This window comes from Hermetia illucens, chromosome 1, assembly GCF_905115235.1.
Source record: "Hermetia illucens chromosome 1, iHerIll2.2.curated.20191125, whole genome shotgun sequence".
Taxonomy (NCBI): Eukaryota; Metazoa; Arthropoda; class Insecta; order Diptera; family Stratiomyidae; genus Hermetia; species Hermetia illucens.
The window spans coordinates 201,585,780-201,608,481 of NC_051849.1; the positions used below are offsets into that span (position 1 = coordinate 201,585,780).

The following is a 22,702-nucleotide window of genomic DNA, read 5'->3' on the forward strand; positions in this document are numbered from 1 at the left end:
TGGAGCCTCGCGTGCTCCGCGCCTACCCTGTTCGAATATAGGGCTGATGCAACAGCGTTACAGATGAACTGGAGAAGAGTCACTACACCATATATTATAGCGGTCATCCAGTAAACTATGCGCTCGGAGTAGGTTTCCTAGTCAGCCAAAAAATGAAACCTCCTGTTATCGGCTTTGAAAACATAAGCGGACGGCTACGCACTTTGCGCGGTCGACAAACATACGTAGGACTCTCCAGAGAGGACCACTTTCAACCAAATTGCCCATGTGCCGATCGAACGCCGCCACCTCTCCTCTATGATAAATGCCAGAACATATAGGGGGGCCAATATAGACTCAGATCACTATCTCGTTGGCATGGTGCTCCGAGCTCGAATAACAATACCACCTAGAATCCCCTCTGACAATCGGGTGAGAGTGAGTACTGAAGCCATCCACAACACAGCCCTCCACAACACCTATAAGAGGGAAGTGGATGTTGATGAAGCATCAACAAATGATTTTCATAATCACCTGAAGAACGTTATCATAAATACGGCCAAAAACATACTTGACCTCAGCTGCGAAAAGAGTCGGAACGGCTGGTCTGACGATGAATGTAAGCTAGCAGCGGACCGGAAACACGCTGCATACTGAGTAATGTTGCATTCTCAAAGAACGCGAGCACGCGCCCAAACTTATCAGGAACTCCGGCGAGCGGAGAAGCGACTTCACAGACAGAAAAAGGAAGCCTGGAAGAATCAACAGGCCTGTGAACTCGAAAAGTACAGGGAGCAACCGCACCAGGCGCGGAAGTTTTACCAACAAGTCAGGAAAAACGGTTGGAATATGGACATCAGTTGCACCATTTCTTCATCGACTTTAAAGCCGCATATGATAGCATAGCCAGGGTAAAACTGTACACGGCCATGAGAGAATTTGGTGTCCCAACGAAATTGATAAGACTGACTGGGCTGACCCTGACCAACGTGCGAGGCCAGATAAAAGTAGCAGGATCACTCTTAACACCATTCGACATCAACAACGGTCTACGACAAGGGGATGCCCTATCATTCGTCCTCTTTAACCTGGCCCTGGAGAAAGTGATCCGTGGTGCTGAGGTAAATGCGATAAGTACGATCCTTTCTAAGTCCACCAAACTACTGGCCTATATTGACTATATTGACATCAAGAGACATCGAGAAGTACAAAATGCCTTCATCCAGATCGAGCAGGCGGCGATTGGTGCGAGACAAAGTATATGGCAGCAACGTCAGCACTAATAACCAATCAATCAACAACATTAAACCGGACTGGTCAAACGGGAAGAATAAAGATAGGAGAATACAACTTTGAGACTACTTAGGGTCAAAAATCATAACCGATAACAGCTACGATGATGAAATCCGCGCACGGTTGTTGTCAGCCAACAGAGCCTATTTCAGCTTACAAAGATTGTTCCGCGCGAAACGTCTCACCATAGGGTCGAAGCTCTTACTGTACAAGACAATGATCTTGCCAGTCCTCATGTCTTCCTCGGAAACTTGGGTTCTTAGCAAGAAAAATTGCGACCTCTTGGCCGCGTTCAAGAGAAGAATCCTCCGAAGAATTTTTGGACCCTTACATGAGGATGGACGATTCCGTAGCCTACATAACGACGAAATCTATGAGAGATACCATGACCGTCGGATTGGTGATAAAATCCGGCTCAATAGGTTACGGTAGCCGGGTCACTTAATCTGTATGGTTGAGGATGATCCAGCCCGGAAAGTCTATATCTATGATAGAAAAAGAAGACGAGGCAGACTCTGCCTGAGATGGAGCGATGGCGTAGGTTAGGATGCCAGACAGCTTCTAGAGATATCGAATTGGTGGACCTCGGCGCAAAACCGGGATTCCTGGAATTCCTTATTAAACCAGGCCTAAACCGGATACCGGTTGTTGCGCCGTTGATGATGATGATCTGCACCTGTAAAGGCAGGGATGCAGGCGAGGAGGGCGATATTCAACATGGCCGGGAGTATGTGTGAGGCGAGGAGCTGCCTAAATCGAAGGAAGATTGATATTCTTTCTAGGCGGTATACCGAATTGTTGATACCATGGCAAAACATGACATTGAGGTTTAACTTCGATAAGAAGTTTGAAACACGTTGTTAGGCAAACTGGGAGAGCGTGGCTGTGACATACGGCTTAAACCAGTAACTGATTACTTGGTACACTAACGGATCACTCACAGCAGAGGGAGCGGATGCAAGGGTCGTTGGTCCATGGGAAATCTACTAGGAGCCAATGGATAGGCACAGCATATTCCAGGCGGAAATATACGCCATAAACAGATGTGCTTCCTTTAATCTCCAAAGGAACTACAGGAGTCAGAACATTGCTATTCTCACAACAGTCAAGCAGCAAGCAAGCTACTTAGGTCCAACCAGGTGAACTCTAACTGGTATGAAAATGCCTTAAGAGACGAATACGCTCGGCTGGTCAACAAGGTCTGAATACTTTGGGTTCCATGTTGGGTTGGAAGGCAATGAGGCAGCGGACGAACTAGCCAAAAATGGAGCAGGGAGGCAATTACACGGGAAGGAACCCTCCTGTGGAATCAAAACCGGGTTCATGGCTATGATATTGAACAATGAAGAGGAACGGTTGAGGGAACTATACTGGGCGGGCCTACCAGAAATAGAGTAGTCCAGGGTGCTTATTGGGGGATGCAAACCCATGCGCGCAAAGAATTGCTTAAATCTCATCAAGAAGAACCTCCGAATCCTAGTGGGAATTGTCACTGGTTACTCTCGGCTAAACTATCACCTAGGGAAGCTAGCGATATGTACATACACGTTCTGGGACAGTGTCCGGCACTTGTGCAAAGTAGGTCGAAGCATCTGGGAGAACAATTAATACCTGATGCAAAGTTGAAAGATTTGGAAGTAGGGAATATACTAAAATTCCTAACGGTTATAGACTTGCTTGAGATGGGTACGCTCTAACCAGTAAAAGGGGCAGAATAGTTCCTTATGGACGCGGTACGTCTTCCGCTTAACAGAATAAAAAGAAACGTGACCGCCTGTTTGTGGACAAAACCCGGCCCCCGATAAGTACCGGTGGGCAGGTGAGGATCCTCCAGGCCCGAAAGTCTATAAGAGCATTATCTATGGTAGAAAAAGAAGACCTAGTAGAACCTGCCCCAGATAGAGCCATGAAGTAGGCCAGGACGCCAGCCAGTTGTTAGGGATATCGAAAAAGTGGAACTTGGCCTAAAACCAACATGTCAGAAGGCAGGTCTATATCGGATACTGGTTGATAATCTTCTTTTTCTTCAGCCTTTGTCCCGTTCCCCAGCGGGGCCGGGTGATGATGATGATGGTGAAGGGATCTGCGGTTACCTCGATTCTACACGGACTCAAACTTTCTAGTTTCTCTCAAATGGTCGAGCCAGCATTTGTTTTTATTTTATTTTCATTTTTATTTTTGACTTTTCTGAAATTTTAGCGAGATTCCTTTTTCATTTGTAGAAGAAGACTTTGTACGATTCTAACGTAAAATTGAAGCCTTATCAACGTTTCCACATAACGTGAGGGGTGCTGAAGTATCCAAAAGGATCTCTTCCTCTATGTTTTTGAACCTGAATGACACAGGGCCATGCAAGCGTAGGTGGCTTTCTGAATGTAGGGTTGACCGAACATTTCAGTGGACATGTATGCAAGAACTAGCGGATCTGGATCATCTACGTTTACTACTTTGCAGATGTTTGGGATTGCCTTGCTCTCGAGGTTGCCTCTTTGAATTGGTTGACTATTTGGATCTTATACTGATAGTGTAATGGTGTTCCAACATATGCCTAAGTAAATTTCATCTGAATCTCTTTTGAAATAGGAACGATCCAATCACGCATTCCAATTTCAAGTATTATCTAAATCAAGTTACATACGCCCAACCACCCTCCTGAAAGGTATCAAATGAAATGCTAATTTCAACCCTTTCAAATTCCGGATCTTATTCAAATCAGGAAGTATTTTTACGCGTAATACGAGTATATTTGTATCTGTACCTCAAAAAACTTCTGAGTTGGTTTAATTGTAGATACTTTGTATATGTTCCTTTCCTTAAGTGAATTGACTAGTTTTAGAGAAACGTTCTAAAGCCTTTTCAGCTTGGATTTGGAGCTGCCTTTGTATTCAATACTTGGCTTGAAAAGCACCTGGAATTACTTTTCTGCGCGGGAATTCACGGAAATCCCTATTGAATTTAGGATTTGACAGCGGTAATTTATGGAAAGCACAACACTCTATCGCATACTACTTAGGGGAGGTAGCCAAACAAATTCATCTTACAAAATGTTGATTTAATTTCAACTCGGCGGAGATGCCGTGAATCTACAAAAGATACTCCCTCAGTCGTAGTCATCTTTCACAGTTTGACATTGACATGCACATTTGTTACGTGTTATGTAACCTCGCACTAATGAATTGAAATTTGGTCACGTTGTGAAACGTGTAGAATTCCCAGATAATTACGTCGTGTGCCTATTTTACTGAGTACGTTTCTGCGATACCATATATTCGTTGTTCTTGCTTCCCGCCTAGATGCGATAAGGATGTGTGTTATGTAGAGCATGTAAACCACCGCTATGAGGCCGTACCAAGGGAGTAATGAAGTCAAAGTCTTCCGCGAGGTTGTGAATAGTGTATTAAAATTACTCACATGACGCCAGTATTTGTCTTCTTACCTCCAAGCTTTGATTCGCGTCCTGGTATGTCGTCTGATATTCAAAGGATGTACTATCACAGGAACGACTGCTGGCAGGCTGCTTTCCATCATTTGTCTGTAAATAAATAGGGAAAGTGAAAGCATGTACTACCGGTAATGAAATTAACCCTTTCGCTGTTCATGTGTATGGAGAAATCAAGTGAATCATGTAAAGTGATTTAGTTCCTAGGAACATGAGAACAATGATTTGTACACCGATATGTCCTCCTTATGGCTGTAGGAGGTAGAAGTTTAGTTGATTTCTACTTATGTGCAAAAAAGGGCTGTCAAGCGTGAGGGTTTCTTTTGACTTTCTTGTCTTCTTTGAATTTGTACAAAATTAAACAAACAATCTAATTATAAATCATTTTCCTTCATATTTGATACCAGCTTGGCGTTTGCGTCATGAAAGTCAACATTTCATTTAGAATACTTCTTACAGTTTTCGATACTTTGGCCTGAATGACTTAAAGGTCCTGAGGGTTGAATGTGAGTGCATGGTATATAGATATAATTCTGGGCTCTTTTTCACGGATGGATTTGAAGGCCATTATCAGAGCCCTGTTCTGACTGGAACAACGGAATCAGTTTATACTCAGGGCAGGCTCAGCATTCATACTGGTGGATGTGAGGCCCCCTTTAAGCTTCTACCGCAACTAAGGAGTACAAGACCCGAGTTGTATAGCACAACACACAGTGGCAAAACAGACGAACTGGAGTCAAAGGCCGGCGCTCGGGCAAAGGCATTCGAAACCGCCTATGAAGTCTCTTGCCCAATACAGCAGAAAGACATTGTCACCATGATGGAATGAAGATCTGTTCAGCCTTAGGAAGCTGACCAGGGAGATCTTCAGCATTTGCTACAGGTACAAATATTGGTAGCCATGGAAGGACTGTCTGACAAAATTCAAGTCGGCTATCAAGACGGCCAAGAATCAGTTTCAGTCAGAACATTGAATGCACCAGCGAATCTGGGAGTCTAAGTAAGGTTCTGTCCAAGGAACATAGAAACTTCTTGTAAAATCTTGGAGCTACTTGTTCAGACGTACTTTCCGGCCAGCGAGGAAGATTGTGAGCCAGAAGCTTGAAAGGGGGTATTCAGTCCCAGTCGTGCGAGACTTTAAATTGGTAATTACCGAGGATTAATTGGATGGGCTATAAACAGCTTCTCCTCATATAAACCTCCACTTCCAGATGGCAGGATGCCAGTCATGCTACAAAAGCCGAGATTTACCGCATCCGCAAAGGGCTTTCGACTAATCAATGTCACCCCTTTCGTCTTGGAGACCTAACAGGGCGTACTGGACATCCACATAAGGACGATTAAGAAGGAAACGCCTTTCTCCAAGTTCCAGCACGCCTACCTCAAAAGCAAATCCACAGAAACCACTGTCCCCGAGGTCAATGCTATGGTTGAGCGGTCACTGCAATACAGGCAGTATACTCTAGCTGGCTTCCTGGATATAGAGTGAGAGCATTCAAAAAAGTTAGTGCCAACGCCGTTAAGGAAGTCATGACCAGCATTGGATTGGAGGGGTATTTTATGCATTGAAAAATATCCATTCTAAGAGCCAGGATAATCCAGCCTGATCTGGAAGATCGCCACTTGACCAGTGCTTTGAGTAGATAGCTCCACGGTGGTGGCTTCTCTCCATAATGAACAGGAGTGAGTTGAAAGTGATGGCGTATGCCGTGGATTTGGTGCCATTGGAGCCAATGATGTTGCCTCTATTATAAGTGACACCATGAAAGGGGCGTTGGAGAAGGTGTGCCTGTAGGCCGCATGATGCAGACTCGCATAAATCTAAACAAAACGGAGCTGATGCTACTGCCCACCGAGTCAAGGGTACTCGAATTCCATCTCACGCGGCTAAATGCACAGAGATTGATTCTTTTCTCCAAGGTAAAGGGTGTAATCCTGGATCCGAGACTAAATTGGCGATGAACATAGAACTACGGGCTAAGAAGGCTTGTATAGCCTTCAATTGCTGGAAGAAGACCTTTGCAAAGAAATGGAGTATCCGACCGAGGATGGTTTTCTGGATGTACATAGCTGCAGTACGTCCCATCCCAACGTATGGCTCTATTGTATGGTGGCAAGCTTTAAGCAAAAGTACAACAAAACGAGGCTTAAAAGGATTCAAACAACCGCGTATGCAGGGACACTGAACTCCTGCCCAGCAGATACTACATGTACTTCTAAAATACCCTCTTCATAGAAGACCAGATTAAATACATTGTAGTGTGCAGTGCTGTCAGGCTATGCCAGTTCGGATGCTGGATAGCGAAGCGTAAGCCATAGTAACATCCAAGACGAACTACCTTGGGAAATCTTGGCATTTCCCAGGGATTATTCCATACGCAAACTGAATTTCACTTGAAACTTTATTATGGTCTTTTCAACCAGGGCAGAGTGGAAGACCGGCGACGTGGTCCTAGGTTGGAACACAGTATTCTTTTTTGACGGATTGAAGATGGTCTATGGAGTCGGTGCGAGAGTTTCTTCAAATACACATACACAGTGTATATCAGTGGTACGCTCTCTCAGGTTTTTCCAATTGATTCCAAGTGGAAGTACTGGTGATAAGGAAGCCTGTATTCAGCGGTGGCATCCTCCAGGCTAGTGGGGTTGTGCGGAAATGCGCTGAACCTTCTGGCCGGAACGCTCGAGGTCACCCTTCTCTGAGTTCCCAGTTATAGGAACATAGGGGGGAATGAGCGAGTTTGCGGGATTGGCCAGGCAGGGCTTTGCTCTTGGCAATCCTTCCGCAGGTACAGACTGTATCTTGCTTACGACTGGCAAGGGTTCAACCATTCCGCCAGACTTAGCATATCCTACAATTCGCATTGCGAAGAAGAGGAATCCTTAGGCACTTTCTTTGCGATTGCTCAGCTCTAGCTAGATCCAGGCTACGGACACTAGGTAAACCTTTCTTTTACGACCTCAGTGAGATCTCTAGTTACAAGACGGGAGAGCTGCTTTCCTTCGTAAATGCTACAGACTAGCTCTGAACATCTGAGCCGGCTGGACTCTGCTTCCTTGTTCTTATCATAGCACTCAAGGTCTTAGAAGTTTGTGGCATGAAAACAGCGCACCAGCGCTAATTGGGCTGCACGCAGCGCTATTGATACCTTGGTGGTGATTAGTGTTGTGCTGACATAAGGCATATCCAGTTTGTTGCTAGCGGACATCTTGACTGAAGAGATGTCAAGCATCTAACACTACGGAAAGAGTAACATCAATGATCAGGAGGTAAACCTGATATTTGCATTGATATTAGGGCGAGTTCCCAGGGCCGGGCCAAGAAGAAGGATCGGAGCATGCAAAATCTTTTTGTAGATTCTTCATGACGTAAAGAACCAGCTTTCCAAGCACGCATTTCCTGGTGAATTATATGTTACAATGAGAAAAAGGATAGCGCGTAGTGGAATTTGTAATAAACATCCAAAAATACAGCTCCGTATCGAGAAAAGGGGGTCAAGCAGTGCACTGTAAGTTGACTGACGTGGAATATAGTTCCCTAGGACCAACCAGGCCCTCCCTGAGAGCGATCTGTTTCTTTTCGAGGATGATATGTTGCTCTCTAGGAGCCAAGCTTCTCGTCTACCAAGACCGTTAGTAAGTGGTGGTACCCTGTGGTACCCTGTACGAGGTGACGCTACTATTAACAAAACGCTACGGATCTAGACTAGGGAGCCGAAACACGTCTCCCACAATCCAGAGTGTTATGCGAACCGTGGGGTCGGAGGAAACTGGCTGTACTCGAACGAGACCCTACTGGCACCTGGTAAACTCAGCATTTCCAGGCTCGTAAGGAGCAGAACTGTCGACATGTGCTTGAAATGATATACCAGACGCGGTCATGGTGATAGTGGTTCTTCCTCAAGCCTTAGAAACGGAGAATCTTAAGGGCCTCCTAATTGCTCGAAATGATGATCTCCATACAGAATTGTGGCGAGTCTTCAGAAGCAACGTGGAACGCACGGGTAGACTCCTCACGACCCGGGTGGATGATGGATTCCTAGAGACGGTCCAACGCCGAAGTTGCCATGTCAACTGTAGATTTGGCAACATACTTGGCACGGGAAAAGCCTAAAAGGCGGACGAAACATCAGGTAGAAAATCTACTGAGGCCACCGAAGGAATCTATGGGGCCACAAAAGTGGAAAGGACTGGATTAAGCAGGGAAGTGGACCTGCTGCCCAGTGAATAGGAGAATCTACACGACCTAGACCCAGATTTTTTAGGGCTTAGGATGGACAGCCACGTGCAAGAAAGTAAGAGTGATACTTCGACAATGGAGAATAGCTCCAAACAGCTGCGGAATCGGGCTGGGGAGATGTACTCTGGTGGAATAGGAACCAGAATAAGAACAGAGGTACGAAAAGTCTTCAATCGTGCAAAACAAACCGCGGCTGCCGAGGTACAAAAATTCACTGGCTGCATATAGCAACGCGATCAGGGAAGCAAAATGGAACAGCTTGAGGGAATTCTGTGAAGGAATAGAACAAACCGGAAAAGCAATCAGGTTTTACAAAGCTATAGTCAACGACAGGGCAGCATCTTCTGTCTGGAGCATTTAGAAGAAGTCATGGGAACTGCTATTCCTCAAAGTGCAGTTTCTCTGAGAGAAACTGGGGGAGACTCTGTCACACGTGGACCGCGGCATACGCTTCTAACTATTTTTCATCACACATTATACTAAGTTTATGTGGAAAAATGGATTATTCATTCATTCATTTAACCTGCAGCATGCCGAAGCTTCCTCCTATCTGGTGGCAGCGAGACTGACCGAGCTGCAGGACTGCCCTTACATTTTTTAGTGCAAGAGAATTTGTGGCAAATCAGTAAAGGGATAGACAGACTGGGACATTTTTGTTCCCAGGACTTAGCTACGGTGAAAGGAAGAACATAGTTGTCTCCGTTTATTTACCCTATGATTCTTTGCATCCTCTACCGACGCAAGAGCTAAAGGATCTGATAGCGTATGCAGAATCAAGTGGCACCGAACTCTTAATAGGCTGCGATGCGAGTGCACAACAAATTTGTTGGGGCAGCCGCAAATGCAATCCAAGAGGAGAAAAGCTACTTAATTTCATCACTTCAAATCAATCACTGCAAACGTAGGATGCGCCCTTCGTTCGTGGGACCGAGAAAAAGAGAAGTAATTGACCTAAAAATCTGTGCTTCAAAAGCGTTAGAGTTGATTACACACTGGCGGGTGCTAGACGAGGTCTTACTGTCAGATCACCGATATCTAGAATTCAATCTGACTATTGCGGAGCGAACAGTCCGCAATATAAACACAGAATCTTGGGAAAACGGATTAGATAAAGTTTAATGAACATCTTGGCAATAAAGTAGTTTCTTGGGCGACTAAGGACTCCTTTGGCGCTGAAAGATGAATTGGAAACTCTCAACTGCACACTTTTAGAGTGCTATGGAGAGGCTTTGCTATTTCCCGAGGCCAAAGTGGTAAAACGGTTCCTTGGTGGAACCAGGAACTGCAAAAACTCAAAAAATCAACCAGGCGACTTCTGAACCGTTTTTGCAAAAGCAATAAGAACGAAGACTGGTTAAACTTCCCTAAAGCACAGCGTGTTATAAAAGGCTTGTTAGGTGTTCGAAACGAAATTCGTTTAGAACATACTGTGGGAAACAGGAAGGCGAAAGGCAGACTTCAAGACTGTCCTTAAAAAGGATGAGTCAGCCAAGTTGGGCTCTCTTAGAAAGCCCGATGGTAATTTCACGAGCTCTAGACTAGAATCAGTACAGACCCTCCTGGAAGTCCACCACCCGGGAGACCGGATGAGAGAATTAGTAAGGCGAGGGAGTAAGGAACTTTTGCAACCTCTTCAACACGGAAGTGCCGCAAGGGGAACTGGAATACTGCGAAAACGGTTGTTACCTATGAAAAGATGAGAGCTGCCATATTGCCCTTTGAAAATTTCATGGATGACAGCTGTACAGCGACGCTAAAGGAGGGTATGGAGCACTTATAATACTTTCTAGCAAGCTTTGGGCTATGCGCCTACCTCTTGGCAGAAGGTTAAGGTAGTCTTCATACCAAAGCCTGACTTGCTTGACATTATTCTTGTTGAAGGGTTTTGAGGGACTGGTTCAGCGTCATATTCGTGGGAACGAACTTAGGTTGCACGCACTTAATGAAAACCAACATGCTTTTTAGCGTCGAAAGTCCTGTGAGTATGCTCTTTATTCTTTTGTTACAAAGATAGAGGATGCAACTCTGAAGGGTGAGTACGCGATGGGGGTGTTCGTGGGCATTGAAGGGGCGTGTGACTGTGCACCTTCTCAAAAACTTTGTGATGCCGCCAGAGCGATGATGCTTTAATTAAGTGGTTCCATGCTATGCTAACGTAGAGATCGCTGTGCGCTGGAGTGGGTGTCAATCGCTACCTGACAGCAGAAGCAACGAAAGGCTGCCCCCAAGGAGGTATGCTGTCGTCACTTCTGTGGAGTATGCTGATCGATGCGAACTGCAAAATTTACCAATACATGCTGAAGCTTATGCTGATGACGTGGCTCCGCTTGCTGTTGATCGCGATCTTGGAACGATCTGTAAAAGTTGGTGCCTCAGGCATGGTCTCTCAGTTAATGCAAATAATACCACAATGGTATTATTCACAAAAATGAGAAACCTGGATGGATTTTGCCTCCCAACGATGACGGGTAATACCCTTCAACTCTCCGAAGAATTGAAATATCTGGGAATCACTCTAGATAAAAAGTTTCATGTAGAGGTAAAGACTAAACGAGCTCATGGGCTTTGCAGACGGACCTTTGCCTCGACAGGCGGACTTAGGCCTCATGTGGTAATGTGGATATACATTGATATCATTAGGCCGATGATCGCTATGCATCCATAGGCTGCTGAGTTAAGGTGAGACAAAAAGGTTTTCACCGTAAACTAGCCGCACTGCAAAGAACTGTGCGTTTGGGTACCATCGGTGCCATGAGTACGATATCCGGCGCAGTTCTAAATGCGTTACTCAATTTGCAGCCCTTGGATATACTTATTCAAAGCACTGCGATGAGCAGCTCATAGACTAATTCGATTAAATCTATGGGGAAACAACGGTTGTAGGGTCCACAGAGCATTGGAAGAGTTACTGGGAGTACTGCATCCGGTTCTTACAATACTTTCTGATTCTCATCTGATCTGTTTGGTAGAACATATAAAGTTACCCTGAAGGGAAAGAGAACTAGGAAGTCCCAGAGGAATGCGGGGCGAGATATACGGAAGTCTCCTACACTGAGGCTCAAAAACAGCAGAGGGTCCTGGAGCCGGAGTCTACCTCTCGAACGAAAATGAGAAGTGGGCTTTTCCTCTGGGTCAATATGCAACGGTTTTTTAGGCAAAAGTTCATGCGATCCTAAGGACTGCAAACTGGATAATTAATGAGCGGTTGAAGGACAGGCGCATCGTAGTCTGCGTCGAAAATCGTTCAGGAATGCAGAAACCTTTTGAACTCTATCTCTAGATTCAATACAGTGGAACTACTCTGGGTACCTCGTCACTGTGGCGTAGAGGGAAATGAAATCTCGGATGCTTTGGCGAAACAGCATTCAATCTCCTCCATGCTGGGACCGGAACCAGCAATTGGCGTACCAGTAGCATTGGCTAAGTCTGTCTTCAAAAACTGGGAACATGCTGCTGGGAGGTGGCAGACCCTAAATGCTGCTAGACACACCAAACTTTTCTTGCCATAACCAAACATGTGTACCGTAAACTATATCTTGTCGGAGAGTAGAAGGACTTGCAGGCGTATTGTGGGCATTCTGACAGGCTATAATTCACTAGCTGGACATATATTCGGAATAGGAGTTATTCAAGATGGTACGTGTCCCGCCTGTAATGAGGAAGCGGAATCCACGGAGCATTTTCTATATAAATGCCCCACCTATGGACGTATCAGGCATCAGATTTTTGGTGCCGATGTTCCCCAGTTACGACGGGTAGCATCACATCCTCTAACGGAAATCCTGCGATACGTTAACGATTCCGGGATATTACGTTAGATCAGGATGTCGAGTACAATGGGCCAACACGGCCTGAGTGCTCAAAAGCTATAGCTTCTCCCCCACCACACACATGTACACATGGGCACTGCGAAAAAGCGAAAAGAGCCCTAGATAGGTGACTAAACCTCACCTCCTCCTCTCTCATCTGAGTATGACCCAACAGCCTTTAGCAAAGGATCCTGAGAGAAATCATCGCAGCGAGGCATAATAGAAATCAAAGGTGGAACTGATAAAAGCACCTGTTGAGCAAAATACTGGTTGATCCTGAAATTTCCTCCGCAAACAAAAGACATCGCCAAGTGGTGAGAACTACGGAGAGTCAGCTGAAGGAGACGGCACTGGAAGTAATAGTTTGAGAAGGACAAATTTAATAGTGATTGATTAAAAAGAGTCCCTGGTTTATCATTGAACCAGGGAACATGGGTCAGCTATAGTCACGGTAGGCTTAGTACAAAAAAAGCAGTAGTTTAGAGCTACCCCAGAACAGGACTGGTTGATAAGAGACCTTATATTAATATCATCACTTTGCTTGGGCAGTAAAAAATTGTGTGTCTTTCATCCACTATAGAGAGGACCAAGAACATAGTTTGCAAGTCAAAAGGCTGATTTTTTTCTAATTTGTTAATTGTAACGTTGAACGGGAATCCCTTAGAAGAACCATTTTCGCAGGAGATTGCTCATAGATATCAATAGTTACCACAACTTTCTAAGAATTTACGCAACATAACACGGAAGCTTGTAGCTTCTCTAGTATTTGACACAAAAGGGAGCTTCGGGCAGAAAGGATATGGGAATAAAACGTAAAGACAATCAAAATCGCGCTTTGGTAGTCATCCTCGCAACGTAATGGTCTCTACGGCAAACGCATTCAGGGAACAGAAAAACACACGCACTTTCAAACTAAAAGATTTCACACAGGAATTAGAAAACCTACCTTTATCTCAGCACTTCCTTTGTTCTGTGTTTTCCTCCGTTCACGTTCGATCCGCATTAAAATCTGAGCATTCTGTTCACACGTGTACGTATGCATTTTATTCTTCCTATCTAAGCTATACTGATACAATGGTCTATTTGGATTTGGCACTATCTCCGTGTCCGCATCACAACTGCAAAGCGATTGATTACTGCGTCCTTTTATCCGTTTAAGCGATCCGCGATTCGAATGCACCCGTTCCTCGTCGTTCACGTGATTCGAGAAAGTAACACCCGCACCGCGCACATGACTCATTTGAATCATTTGATTCGGCACTGTTGCGACAGAATCGGAAAAGTGGCTCCTTGTTTCGAAACCATCGCAATTTGTCTCATAGACGCGATTCGAAGGGTACGACATGGCTGAGTTCAGGACAAATGAATTTTCCGATGATTGAGACTGATACTGTTCGCGAGCCTTTTGTGACCAGGAATTCTGCTGGGTGGGAGATGAGGGTGCTGCGTGAAGATTGTCCTTGCTCCGCTGCTTTGTCGGGGAGAGAAAGTACACTTCGCAGTAGTTAAGGTCGCGACACGTGCTACTACTGCTGCCACTCGTGGAGTATCTGCTTAACCGACTGAGGTGTGGATGTCGTCGGTCCTGGACACTTCCTGCCATACTGTTCTGATTAGCTTTCTCATCAGCTAATCCATACGTTCGTGCTATATCATCCATATTTCAGGTAACGATATTTACGACATTATCCTTAAATAATAATATGATTTGTCCTTTTCGGGGTATGTGTGGTATGTGTTCGAACAATTCAGTCCCTCGAGGAGTAACCCACATTATCTGGCTGAAATCCAAGACATACTTGACGCCATGGCTCCAGAAGGCAAGCTCTCCATGCGATTAGGATGGAACGTAACCTGATCCAGGAGTCAAAAGGACTACGGCACCAAGGAACATAGGGTTACGATGCCTATAATATTCTTTTATTTATTCGTTGTGTGCCTGTGTGATTTCTAGGATCAACAGCTTAACATGTCACAGGCTATCCTCACATCAGCTTGCTCTTTTTTCAGGCGTCTATCACACACCTTACACCACGTACTTTGCGGGAAAAGATTCCTTGCACTTTCTTTTACGTGCGTTTGTATAGCAGTGGCTCCCAGAAATTTGCTCTGGCCAGGGTGAATGTCCTGGGAGTGATAAACCTTAAGAAAGGAAAATAAATTATTCGGGGCGATCGTTTATATTGTCAAATTAATTTTTCAATGTCAGTCAAGATGTTTGTCGTTACGCCGAGTTGTTACTTTGCTGCCGTGTGTCGTGCGTTATTACCATTGCTGTTGGCTCTACTGGAGCTTGTTAGGCGTTCGAAGGATTTAAGGAGCAGCCTGTTCTCTAGGTCAGAGCTATTTCGCCCATTTTTTATTGCTTCCTTTTCTTGTCACTTTTGTCTCGAGGTCTCATAAGGGTTTTGAAGGATTCTGGCTTTTGTAATTTGAAACTTCTTTCGGAAAGGTACTTTCTTTCGCGTAAAGCTGATGAGGTGCGTTTTTATTCAGTCCCGAAGATGATCCTTAATGCAATTTGGGGATAACAGGTGGGCAGAAGGACGATGTAAAAATTTCTGAAAATATAAAAGAAGACATTGTTTAGAATCTCCCATAATACTGTCAAGTTAAACTAGGGAAATGCAATACGTATAAAGAGATACTTTAGACAAGTTAAGGGGCGCAAATGAAGGTAATTCAATGAGATACAATAACTGGAACGAGTTTTTAAATATTTATGAGGAATTTTTCTTCTGTGAAGTATTCCAAAAAGTGAATTGTAAGGACAAAAATATCACCATGACACTGTGTAATCATCATAAGTCGTCAGAATCAAGTTTTCTTACTACATTTTTCGGAGAAGTACTTTTGGGATTCGATTTAAATTTTTGATGAAAACAAACTGTCCGCATACCACCCGTTGTTTTCTGTACGAGGATACTCATTTTATGAATGCCAGGATGGTCCTTGTCGGCGTATGAATTTCTAAAAAAGTGTTTACTAAGGATGAGTATTTAAACGGATTTTTGTAGATGATATCGTTGAGTAGTATGTCACTTTTGACATTATTTATCGACGGAGGAAACGAAAAGGGATTGAACTCCACGAGCCAGCTGTATATTAATTTAAAAGTTGACATGCACTGCATTGCTAATCGAGTAGACACATCAAAGTGAGAAAATATGGTAAAATCTTGAGAACATTTCACCTCGCCGCGTATCCTAGAGGAAGATTTGGGTAAATTATGGCAAATCTGGCATTGAATTGGTGCTCACACAGAAGAAATGCTTTGAGGAAGTTGCGTTGATAGGAAGAATTTTGCCTCTTCAATGGTGTTACACTCCCAGCTGATCCTTCTCTGTTTTGCTTCTTTTTGATCGAGCCACTGCATTCTCTGATTTGTGAGGATAAGCAACATTATGCCACATGGGGGTGTCTGCAGAACCTTCATTGACACCTCCAACGGGAGAAGCGGGAGATGTGTTCGAGGCTAACTTGATGACAAATCAGATCTGTACCCATCGAACACCTCGAAGCGAAGAAGGTGCTAAGGCGAAAAGAGAAGATTGCTTGGATGGTCACATCAGCATTACCAAGTGTGGCATATTTTCCCAACTGTTCTTCATTACTCATACAAATCCTCTTCCTTTCTACTGGTAGCAAGGTTGACGAATTTTCGATAGTACCCTTATATTCGAAGAGATTTTTTCTTTGTAAGTTAAAGCTTTTATTTGAAGGCGCAAATACTGTATTTCGGGAACAATCTGTCTCCGTTGTCGGTGTACTATTTTCTCAATATTTATATCTTCAGATAGAAAAATTTATACCGTAATGGAAAATTCTCCTCGAATTTGTTTTTCCTTAATCTTTGGCTGACGAATGACCTAACCTAACCAAATTTCTCCTTCGAATGTGTTTCCCTTGCAAGGGCCATAGGGATGGATTAATCAAATCTGTGGGATCAGATGAGTAAAAGGTTGAGTAAAGAGTGCTCGTCTCCTAGTATTATTTGGCCGGGTAAGCCAGCACCTGAGGAGTTGGCTCTGTCCTGGTAAGAAACCGTAAAGCCATCCTCGCTTACTATTTATTGAAACCTGGGTGCTAAGTCCCAAATGAGGGGTCCAGGGATCAAAAAAAGAGGGAGTAAGTTATTGTTTAGGATAAGTGAGGGATCCTAAACAATAATTTAGCTTTAGCCTAGCTTAGGCTCAAACTTTGGCGGTTTCAATTGGATATAATTCGCACCCTTGGGGTATTTTTTCAAATATATAAATGAGCGTTTTCCATCTGATGCCACTCACGGTCACGCCGCTCCCAGGGCAGAGGTGAGGCAGCGTCTGACGAGTTGCCTCTGCCCTGGACGAAACCGTTTGTCCTATAATTTTTTAGGCAGTAAGTTGCTCTCCATTTGGTCCGGTCCCCCATCAGGTGAATGGGAGGCTTATGACTCCCCAACCCTTAAACAACATATTTCAGTTCTGGGCAAGCTCCGTCCCAAAATGTGGCTCAATATAATTCGCAAATCGTGTTCTGCGATTTATATAAAGGAACATATAACATCTGCGAACCGCTTCCATCACGCTGCTCCCAAAGCAGAAGTGAGACAGCATCTGACGAGTTGCTTCTGCTCTGGTAGGAAACCGTAAAGCCGTATTCGCTTATTATTTTTTAGGCCTGGGTCCTAATCCTGAAACAGGGGGTCCGTGAAACAAAAGAAGAGGGAGTAAGTTGCTCCCCATTTGAACCGAGATCATGTAAATGCGGACTTAGGATCCTTCAATCCTTAAACAAAATATGACATACGGGTATATTTTCACTGGAATATGGACGTCATTATTCCGAGAGCTCAGACTCCACATCTCGAACCGTTTCTCATATTTGAGCGTCGCAATCCTACAGCTCCAAAACAACCTTGTGTACCAGTTCTGTTTTCAACCCTAATAGCATCCAAGTTAGCATGCATTTCCTCTATTACTAAAGCAGGAATGATGGTATCCGGTTCCGCCAATATGTATCTATGGAAGAAATTAAATGTCAGTTCTGCTTGCTCAAATGATACTGTTTTGCCAGCCAAAGACCAGTCTCTTGGTTTAGGACTATATGCGGTTGTCAACCTAAGATTTCGGATGCTGCCCGAGAGGTGCAATTTTCGCTTATGGTTACTTCATTGCTTTCTTGGCGCTTGCGCTTGTGAATGTGGCTTACCCAGCTGCTGACTACGTTCTTTCACGAAAATCAGCCTCAAATTCGACGTCGACCCAAGCGTAGGGCGAAACTGCAGTCATCTTGCAATATTAAATGATAAGAGAAAAAACATCATAGTTGCCTCTGTGTACCTACTCTATGATTCCTTGCGTCCTTCTCTGACGCAACAACTAAGGGGTCTCGAAACTATATAGTGGTTTTGAATTCTTTATAAATTGCCATGCGACGGCTCAACACATTTATTGGTTCTTGAGGAAGAAGCAACAGTGTGTCGAAATATGTAATTCCCCGTTGGTGTTAGCCGGCTCTGATATTGACCTTCAGTAAATTCAAACAAAACAATGATGGAATTACCTATAAAAGAGCAGCGGATATTCATTTAGATATCGGGAAAACCACAGTGAGGGTCACAGAGTGTTAGAAAATTGCCTTCAAGCTCTTGGATCCACATATATCTGTTTGGTAGAAGGTATAAAGCTAGTGTTATGCTTGGAAAACCTGGGACAAATTGAGAAAATGACTACAACTAACGTCTTTTACACTGATGGCTCCTAAAGATCAAACGAAAAGTAGACCTTTCTTTGGGACGATATAGGATGGCCTTTAAGACTGAAGTATATGAGATTATAAAAGTGACAATTTGGATAATTGATAATTGAGCGCTAATAGGACTATGCATTACAATTTACATCTGTGAGAGCGTAAGACAGTCCTTTGCTCTTTTGGTCATTAGATGCATCATACCTTATCAGTAAAAGCTATACAGAATGTTCAACCATCTATCGGATGGTAATCCTTCCCATACCCTCGGAAATTGTTGCGTAAGATACCAGAATTAACGGACACACAGATTGGATCACCATTTCAACTTTGCGTCTGGCATTAAGTATTCTCCCAGATACCTCGACCTATTTTGCACAGGTTCCGGACACTGTCCCAGAACGTGTATAAAGGTTTCAACTCACTCCGCACAGAACTTACAAGCAGTGTCCGTAGATGTTCCTAGCTTCAAAAGGTGATAGTTTGGCAGTGACCAGTAAGAATTCCCACTATGATTCGGGGTTCTTTTTGATGAGCAATAAGCAATCCTTTGTGCGCTTGGATTCGCGTCCCCTATAAGCACGCTGGACTGTTCCATTCCTGGTAGGCAGTATAATTACCTCAGCCGCCCCTCTTAATTTTTTAATGTCATAACTCGTTTCCAATTTCACAGAAGGGCTAAGGCCCGTGTAGAGGCGTCCATGCTCCCTTCTCGGCCAGTTCGTCCGCTGCCTCATTGCCTTCCAACCCAATATGGTCTGTAACCCTGAGTATCCAGAACTTATTTTGCGAGTTGAGCCTATTCAGTCCATCAAGGCATTCCCATACCAGTTCAGAGTTCACCTTGTTGAACTTAAGTGCCTATCAGTCAAAATAGCAATATTCTGCTCCATATAGTTCCTTTAGAGATTCAAGGAGGCACATCTGTCTATGACGTATATTTCCGCCTGGAATATGTGCGTGAATAGTGTGCTAATCCATTGGTTTCAAATACCTTTGCCTTAGACCAACGACCTCAGTGCCCGTTCCCTCTGCTATATATATGTCAGTGTACCAAGTAATCAGTTCCTCGTTTAATCCATATGTCATAGCCTCGCTATCCCAATTCGCCTTCTTACTCCAACGTGTTTCAAACTTCTTATCGAAGTGAAACCTGGTTGTCATGTTATTCCTTGGTATCAATAATTTCTGTCTGAATGGCTCAAATAGTTAGAGCGCTGGGATTTCGTAGCGGAAGGTCGTGGTTTAAATCTCGCTGCTGGCAGAGGGATTTGTTATTCTGGTTGCATGTCAGACACCAGTCGACTCAGCTGTGAATGAGTGTCTAAATCAAATCTGGGTAATAATCTCGGGCGAGCGCAATGTTGACCGCATTACCTCCTATATTGTACTGTAGTGCACTGTTACGGTCTTGAAGATTGCCCTACTTGCCTGCATCTGTATATGCAGATGGAAAGAGTTCAAGTTCAGAAGAGTCTCCAGGGATGCCGTTGGGCATGTCCTCATTGCCCCATTGATACACGCACAAGCCAGCCTTTGGACTTTGTGTTGCGTAACCCCCTGGCTGGTGTGCTGAGTTCACCTCTTTTCTTGGTCTTAGTATTCCAGTGTATATCCAAAGTAGTATCTTCGGGCTGGAGCCCCATTTTCTTCCTGCTATGGACCTAAAAGTGATCAGAGCCCTCATAGCTTTCCGACATGTGTTTTCGAATTTTTGGTCTAACGTAGTTCTCCAATATTTCACCTCTGTTTCTCGTTTCACCTCCATCTCATGTAACATTATGGCTCTCAGGTGGTCAAGCTTATATTTCCTAGTGAATGGTGTTATGATGGTTTTGGCTGGACCAATACGCAGCCCCGATTTTCTCCACAGGCACTAGTAACCCTTAGTCCAGTTTGGATCCCATCACATAGGATATCCTCGTATTTGCCCCTAAAGATTAAAAGAATGTCGTCAACGTAACCCTGGATCTGTATTCCAGAATTTATTAGTTCGTCCAAGAGTTCATCCTCTGTCATACTCCCCATAAGCAGTGATAGTACCCCGCCCTGTAGGCAATCTTAAGTAGCACTCATGACAATAGAATTTATACCTGTCGGTACTTCTAGCATTCTGCCCATACATGCCAGGGTGCTTCCCACTCCCTTACCGCTCAGGGCATCTTGTAGCTCTGTATGCGATTTGTCATCGAATGCTCCTTCTATATCTAAAAGCATACACAGTGTTATTTCTTTTGTTTCTATGGTATCCCGTAATACAATCGTCAGCTGATACTGAGCAGTTTCGGCTGACCGTCCCGCCCGGTAATCGGGTTGACACTGATGTAGGGAATTAGGTATTGGAACGTTAGTTCGAATATATGACCTTTATGACCTTCTCAACAATGTTGAGTACGAACGATGTTAGGCAAATTGGTCTAAGAAATGATTTTTAGGCCTCTTTGAAGTAGGGCTGGGAAGATGTCATCTATTGCGGGTGATTTCAGTGGTTTAAAGGTTCACACTGTCCACCTTATCCTAGCTTCCGAGCATACCTGGTTTGCTAGTTTCCAGTTCGGTGTTGGGATGTCAGGCATAATGTTTTTGCCTTCCTCCGTGGAGTAGGATCCCGCGAAATGGTTTCTGAGAAGTAGATGTACTCTGTCTTCCTCATTCTCGGTAAGTCAACAGACATTAGACGATCCTTTAACTGCAAGTACTCCTACGCCGGATCAATAACCTATACCGAAGAAGCGAATTGAAAGCTGGGGAGACATGGTTTGGCATCATTTTCGGTAGAAGCACCAGCGAGCTTGAAACTCTCCTGGGATCGACATGAATTCAATCCGCCCAGTGGATAAACTTGAAATACACAAAATTTCTTGCATCCACTGGAACTAAGTATAGATGGACAGACGAAAAGGTTTCTGAAAGTGGCGCAGTTGGCGGAAGAAAAGAGACTTTAGATCCAAAAAAGCGGAGCACATCGTATTGGCGAAACACACCATTTCCAAGAAGGACGGAAGGTTATTGAAATGCATAAGGGTTGCAAATACTTAATGCTGTTGATGCGGGGAGCATCATGTCTACTAAGGGAAACGCCATTTTAAAATACTATTCTTGACTTTACCTTGCCATAGGTCGTCCTCCAAACTGGGCTTAAGAATGGTTTCAGGACTAAACATTCGAATTCATTCAATATCTGCTTCCTGGCCTGGTTCATTGTGGATGTCTCATGCCACAGCAGAGGATCAGCCTTTCATTAGTTGCAGATCCATCTCCCACAAAACCAACGACTATCTAATCAGGCCTTCGAAATGGAGATGTGTATCTAAGTCATCAATTGGATTGACCTGGGTACATATCTGTGTTTTCAAAAGGAATGGATGGGAATTAACTCGTACAGTCCCATATTCATATTATCAATAATTTTCAAGTCGACTTTCAATGAGTGAATCATTAATGTGATAGTAGCAAACTTAAAGGATTATCCCAGATTTCAAGTTCTACAAAAGGCGGAGATCAAAGGAGCTATAACTATATTGAAAGAGGATGAAATCAAGAAGCGTCTATAATCCAACACTCTAAATACACCATCAATGACATCCAGGAAATGGTTTACAAAACTAATCGTATCGTCGATAGTTATGCGATATTGGAAGAGGTCAGGTGCGACAAAGATTGATCAAACAGAGGGAGAGACAGTACGAAAACACAATTAAGGAAATTTTCAGTAAAATATTAGATGACATTTGTAATGCAAGTGACCCAGTCCATCGGGGACAAGGCAGGAAAATTCTTTCAAGTTATCACCGTAAGGCAAGCGCAGGTAATGGAGGACAAGGTGAAGGTCCTTGAATAAAAGTGATAGAAGAACTAGAATGGAACCTTGTTGCATTTCAGGAGGAAGGGACACTCGTACATTAGAAAGGCAGAAGATGAGTTTCGGTAGAGCATTTTATGCTTTATCGAGTTGAAGGTCTCCAAAAAACAGTTTAGGTAATGAGCACTTATTGACGTAAATTAAGCATTCAGAAAGTTAATGAAGTCAAGTAGCAGAAGACCAATATCTTACAAAATTGTATTGCTGCTTTTATTTACTATTATATAAAGAGGGCACAGCATGTGGTCAACTAATTTTTCATCATTAACGGCGCAACAACTGGTATCCGGTCTAGACCTGCCTTCATAAGGAACTCCAGACATCCAGGTTTTGCGCCGAAGTCCACCAAT

The 22,702-nt window shown here is 43.9% G+C and overlaps 1 protein-coding gene across 2 annotated transcripts in view; it reads right to left on the minus strand.

The window, feature by feature from the left end:
• LOC119661748 overlaps positions 1-22,702 on the minus strand; it is a 450,161-nt gene that overhangs the window by 241,921 nt on the left and 185,538 nt on the right. For both annotated transcript variants that reach the window (XM_038071218.1, XM_038071217.1), the window contains exons 2-3: positions 13,707-15,321; positions 4,709-4,804 (exon numbers count right to left, since the gene is read on the minus strand). In XM_038071218.1, coding sequence (XP_037927146.1) covers positions 4,709-4,804; positions 13,707-14,420 — 810 coding nt within the window. In that variant the 5' untranslated portion in view covers positions 14,421-15,321. The remainder of the gene's footprint in view (positions 1-4,708; positions 4,805-13,706; positions 15,322-22,702) is intronic.